Source organism: Myotis brandtii, unplaced genomic scaffold, assembly GCF_000412655.1.
Source record: "Myotis brandtii unplaced genomic scaffold, ASM41265v1 scaffold220, whole genome shotgun sequence".
Taxonomy (NCBI): domain Eukaryota; kingdom Metazoa; phylum Chordata; class Mammalia; order Chiroptera; family Vespertilionidae; genus Myotis; species Myotis brandtii.
The window spans coordinates 17,042-22,828 of NW_005358250.1; the positions used below are offsets into that span (position 1 = coordinate 17,042).

General features: G+C 49.3%; 1 protein-coding gene across 5 annotated transcripts in view; it reads right to left on the reverse strand.

Moving 5' to 3' along the window:
• Positions 1-3,076: 3,076 nt before the first annotated feature.
• Positions 3,077-5,787, reverse strand: part of NSUN4 (NOP2/Sun domain family, member 4) — a 25,712-nt gene continuing 23,001 nt past the window's right edge. For all 5 annotated transcript variants that reach the window (XM_005866020.2, XM_005866017.2, XM_005866019.2 and 2 more), the window contains 2 exons: positions 4,323-4,447; positions 3,077-3,726 (listed from right to left, as the gene is read on the reverse strand). In XM_005866020.2, coding sequence (XP_005866082.1) covers positions 3,450-3,726; positions 4,323-4,447 — 402 coding nt within the window. In that variant the 3' untranslated portion in view covers positions 3,077-3,449. The remainder of the gene's footprint in view (positions 3,727-4,322; positions 4,448-5,787) is intronic.

A 5,787-nucleotide genomic window follows, 5' to 3' on the forward strand; every position in this document is an offset into this window, starting at 1 on the left:
GTTTATTTGTCCACTCTTGTTCATAGGCATTTGGATTTCTGAGATAAGGGCTGCTATAAACGTTCTTGTACATGTCTCCCAGTGTACATTTATGCATTTCTCTTGGATTTATCCCAAGTACTAGAATAACTGGGTTGGGTTGTAGAGTAGGTTACTATTCAGTTACAGGAGATAAACTCTTTTTAAAAGTACTTCTCGCCGAAACCGGTTTGGCTCAGTGGATAGAGCGTCGGCCTGCGGACTGAAGGGTCCCAGGTTCAATTCCGGTCAAGGGCATGTACCTTGGTTGCAGGCACATCCCCAGTGGGGAGTGTGCAGGAGGCAGCTGATCGATGTTTCTAACTCTCTCTCTCTCTCCCTTCCTCTCTGTAAAAAAATCAATAAAATATATTTTTTAAAAAAAAGTACTTCTCTGCTTTTCTTACTTGGGTATCTCTGTCTCCAATTAGACTTGGACTCCAGGGGCAGAAAACCCTCTCATCTTGGATTATCACTGCTTTGCTTTCAACTAGCACAACTTGCACACCCAGGAGGCCAAGGCCAGAAGGCCAGGTAGCTGAGTAAAGAACAGGCAGGAGCACATACCACACAAGAAGCTAATTATGATCCTGCTCCCTAGAGATCCATCTTCCTAGATTCACCAGGATTTTGAGTGTGGAAGGTCTTCCAGGGACCTGTTATAATGCAAATCCCAAGAAAGGAGAAGGCTTAACCTCACCTAAAATCTTTCTCAGCTGGTACCTCTATTATCCAAATAAGGACTAGCAGAAAAGGCATAAAGAGCAAATAGAGTGACAGAAGAGGAAGAGAAAGGATTATTGGGAAGAACTAAAAATATGCACCCTTTCTGCACAAGGACCAGTTTTTCAGAAAAAAATAAATAAAAAAAGCAATAGCTACATGTGACCACAAGCAATTTTAAATATCCCTATCATTAAGGTATTGCCTTATTTGTGCTAAAGTTACAATCCTATATAATAAAGAGGTAATATGCTAATTTGATCCTAATGGTGTCCGAGTCACGACCAGGCAGAAGCTGGTGGGCAGGGACAGGGGCGGAAGTCAAGTGCTAACATCAAGCTGCCTCAGAGGTGTAGGCTGCTCCCAACTGATGGGCAGGGACAGGGACAGCCGGCCAAGCCTGAGTCCACCCCAGCTCCCGCAGGTCCTGGGCTGGACAGTGGCTCACCAGTGTCTCCATGCACAGTGCCCAGGGGCAGCTGCAAGGGGCACAGGGCCTCGCTGAGGGGTGCTGCACCGCTGCTGCTGCCACTGCTCCTCAGTGGGTGCCCAGCGGGCTGGAGCCGGAGTGGGCATGCACAGACTGCCCAGCCTGCTAGCGCCGTGTGCCCCGCCCCAGCCCCGAGCCTGCCTCCTAGCCGTGGACCCCACCCTGTGCTCCAGGCAGGGAGAGGAGGCTCATGTCCACCACCGCACCGCCTGTGCTGCCGCCTGCCTGCCTAGCTGGCAGGGACCAGTGTGTCACAGGCGAGCTGCTCCCGCCCCCAGTGGTGGAACAGGGAGGAGGGTGCTGGGTGCAGGGAGGGTACCTCAGCTGGGGTCCTCCCGGCGCGGGGAAGGGGCCTGGCCTGGGCCTGGTGGGGAGCTTAGGAGGTCTGGCTGAACAGGCGCCAGTTCATACAAACTGTTACTCTGCCATCTTCCTCCAGCTCTCCAAGCTAGCCCCCTTGCCCCACTGCCCAGGGGGAATGGGCTCCAGGCAACCTCCCTAAGTGCAGACTGTGGGCCTGGAGACTCGAGGAAGAGTGCCCGGTGGGGCCTGGGCAGGGAGCATTGCAGAACTACCAGGGCAGAGCTGCTTCTGTGTCTTGGTGAACTTTGCAACCAACCCAAGAAGGAAACCGAGAGGGGAGAGGCTGGGAGCTGTGGATTCCCAGCACTTTAGTCACTTGAAAACAGCCCCACTTGGCTGTACGTTCAGCTGAGAAGTGAGGGGACTGAACACCACCATCACTGGGCTCCAGTCGGTCCAAGCACCCATCATGAGAAGGAAAAAATGGAGGGAGGGGCCCTGAGGAAGGGAGGACAATCAAAGGAAATGTGTCTAGACTCTCCCCAGCCCTCTCCCTCTTTCCGCTCCCTACAAACGCCCCAGGCCCAGCCACAGTTCTGTCTCCACCTTTTAGTCCCCTGTTCTCCAACCACAGAGGAAAGAAATAAGGAAGGAGTCCATGCTGCCTCCAGAAAGTACCTATATACCTGATTGACCAGTCCCCTCCCACAGGGAGGGGGCCTAAGCCGTCAGTAGGACATCCGTGAGGGGTCCCGGACTGTGGGGGGGGGTGGGGGGGCAGGCCAGGCTGAGGGACAATGCCCCCCCCCGTGCATGAATTTAGTGCACCAGGCATCTAGTAATAACATAATTGACATGCAAATAGTAAACACACTGTGTGAGGTGAGTCCCTATGATGCTGGAGGAAGAGCTCTTGAGTGATTTGGGGTGGGTCAAACAAATGGCAGCAGAACTCAGCCACAGACCAGGAACAAGGGGAAAAAAACAGAACATAATAAGACATTAGGAGATTCCTAGGTGCTCAGAAGGCAAAGGAGGAGCACTGCCATTCCCAAGGATGAGGCCTCATTATCCCCCACAATCCCAGTTACTACATCTCCAGCATCTCCCTGGCTACCTGTCATACATGAACTCAAGGAATACTTGCTAGAGGAATGAACAATAGAAGAGACACACAAAAGAGTAACACAACCCTGTGGCAAAGACACTTCCCCAGCCACAATTGGGCAGCAGTGCTGTTGAGAGCAGGAGGAATAGCTGGAATTATTCAGCTCAGAAGAGCTTTCTCAATTTAAGTAAGCAGATTGCAGTGGCTTAACATTTTTAGTTACTTGTTTCTTACATTAGATCATAGGCCATATGGAGAAACTAGGGAGCCTTGTTTTGGCCCGCCGACTGCTCAAGACTGATCATGCAGACCTCACCTCAAGTGTAAGAGGGGCTCTGTAACCAGACATTGAGCCACCTAGGAGCTAGTGCTCAGGAGCAGCAGCTGGTACAAGTAGAACTAACAGTACTTGGATTAATATGAGGCCCCCAATCACAGCCTCAGCTCTTTGGAGCTTCAACAATTTTATTGACTAAATGCTTCTTCCCAAGTTTACAGTATAAACTGTGGGCCTGCTCACTGGCTCCTCCTCCTAAGCCCCCAATGGAGCAGGAACGTTTAGTATAGGCTTAGAGATGGAAAGTGGGAGGTGGAGTATAATAAGTGAGTTAGAAACCTGCTGGTGCTCCACAATTGGACAGCAGGACAGAAAAACTCCTACTTCCTATTGCTAAAAACTATAGAAAGACTTGAACACGATGGAGATAGGACCCAGAGTGCATCTTTGCCAATGGTCTCAGTTTCCGGTGCCTCCTTGGAAGTACACCCTTTGTCTTCACACACCAGGGCTCCAGGAACAGGGTGATGCTATGTCAGTCTACACATTTTGCAAAAGTACATAGGCCCAAAATTGGCCATGAGGTTCGGGATTACCAGCTCCCCAACCTGGCAGGATGGGAAAAAAGAGAACGTGTCCATGAAAAGCTTTCTGAAGTGAGTCAGATCTTCCACCCGAACTTCGATGTTATATTGATTGGCCAGGAGCTCGATGGCACCTTGAACCACATACTCGTTCTGTAAGTGTGAGAGTGAGCAGGTGGAATAGACAACGTAGCCTCCTGGTTTTGTGGCAAGAAGTCCAGCCCTGAAACCAGAAAGAGACAAAACAGTGACTAGTGAGCTTCCCAGAAGCAGGGCAACGACAGAAAGAGCTAGAAGCATGGATAGAGGTGTCTACTGTGGAATGGGTAGCTGGGTTAGCCTCTGAAGTCTCTTCCACAATGAAAAGTCATTCTCAAGGCAGAGAGCAACCCAACCTTATTCCATGAGCTCTCCTCTCGAAGCCTTCTTGAAATGACCCCGAGCTGTGGCTCTAGTTATGAACCAAACCCTGATGCTGGCTATGGATTGAGTCTTTACCCCAGTCCTACAGAATCTTGACCTCACTAACTATGCTTCAAACTTGAGCTACTTACTGATACTGGGACTAGCATGGAGATAAGTGGACACACCAGTAAGTGAATCTATGTAGCCTACCATACTATGCATATCCTACTACATAGGGTTTTTATGTTCCAGAGAAGTAATATCCTCTTGATGTCTGTCTCCTTCAGGCAGGTCCTCAGACAGAAGACCCTTCTATGGGTGATGGTCTTGGCAAGAGCTTCCAGTCCCCCAGGTAACCAGACCCCCAGAGCATTCTGGCACAAAGTCCTGGGTGTATGTAAATCTATCACTCACGCAAGAAGCTGCACCTGCAGCATAGGTAACATCTGCCGCTCCTTCTTTCTCGACCGCTGAAAAATGTTGTTCTCCTCCTCATGAAGGGAGTGGCGGTCTGTGGTACAGGGCACATCCACCAGCACCTGCCCAGCAGTGTTAAAAGGTAAAGTATTAGAGCTCCTTAAGGCCAGGGCTATTTTAGGTCCCTGATCTGGGAGGTTTGCAGAGAGCTCCCTCTGCCAATGCTTCCATTGCAGAGTAGCTAACAAAACTTCTCATTTTAACCCAATAGACAATTGTGAAATATTGAGTGGGAAAACAGTATGTTTAGGTATACCCATGGCTGGTAAAAAATAAATAAATAAAACCACAAATAAATAAAAAATAAATAAATAAAACACACAAATAGCTATAATTACATAATTGATATCAACCTACAAGAAGTCTTTAGTGCTTCAAAGCTCTGTCCTTGGTTCAGTCCTTAACTATTTGAATAAAATCATCCAATTTACAGATCATACAGTGCCCAGGGGGTAACTAATATACTCAATAACAGGATCAGGATTTATAATATCTTATGCTACCCTGACCAGGTAGCTCAGTTGGTTAGTGTTGTCCCAATTCACCAAGGTTGTAGGTTCAATCCCCGGTTCAGGGCACACACAAGAATCAACCAATGAATGAATAAATAAATGGAACAACAAACAATGTTTCTCTCTCCCTTCCTCCCGTCCTCTCTCTAAAATAAATAATTTTTTAAAAAATCTTATGCTAAAACAATGTCATATCTGATATGAAAAGTTTTAAAGTGAGAAATGTAAAATCATTCATTTACTAAGAGCCTACCCTGGGCTAGGCACTAGAAACAAAAACAAAAAGAAAAATGTTTAGGTGTGGAAAAATGGCGGAGGCTTAGACGGACGTGTTGGTGCTTTGTCCCGGACCAGATAGGGGTGAGCAGCTGAAACGGGTAGCATACAGCCCGAACAAGCAGAGGAGATTCAGCTGAGAGACAGTCTGCAGCCAGGAAAGACAGAGAGCTCCTAGAAAATGGGGATGGTTAGAGATTGAGGCTGAAACCTCCCCCTGGGCGCCAGCTCAGCGGCGTGACCGCGCCATCTTGGGTAGCTGTTATCCGCATCCAGAGATCAGCTACTAACCCGGAGGCAACGGCTCTCAAGCAGCGCGACTACATGAACTCAGAGGAGACCTGCTTCCCTCCACGGAAAGGTTAGACTTACCCCAAAGGTGCGGTTTGCAATTCAGGTTGGAGCGAGGTACGCGCGCGCGTGCGGGGGGAAATCTGCGCCCCCCAAAATCCGCGCCCATAGAGGCCAGCGTGACCCGCAAGTGGGGAGGGCTCCCGCAGGGCTGCTGGCAGAAGGTAACACTATAAATAAGCCCATAGTTGGACTGGATGCAAAGGGGCAACTTCAGATTCTCCCAGGTGGCCGGCTACTTGGTGCCAGGGGCCAGAGCGCGC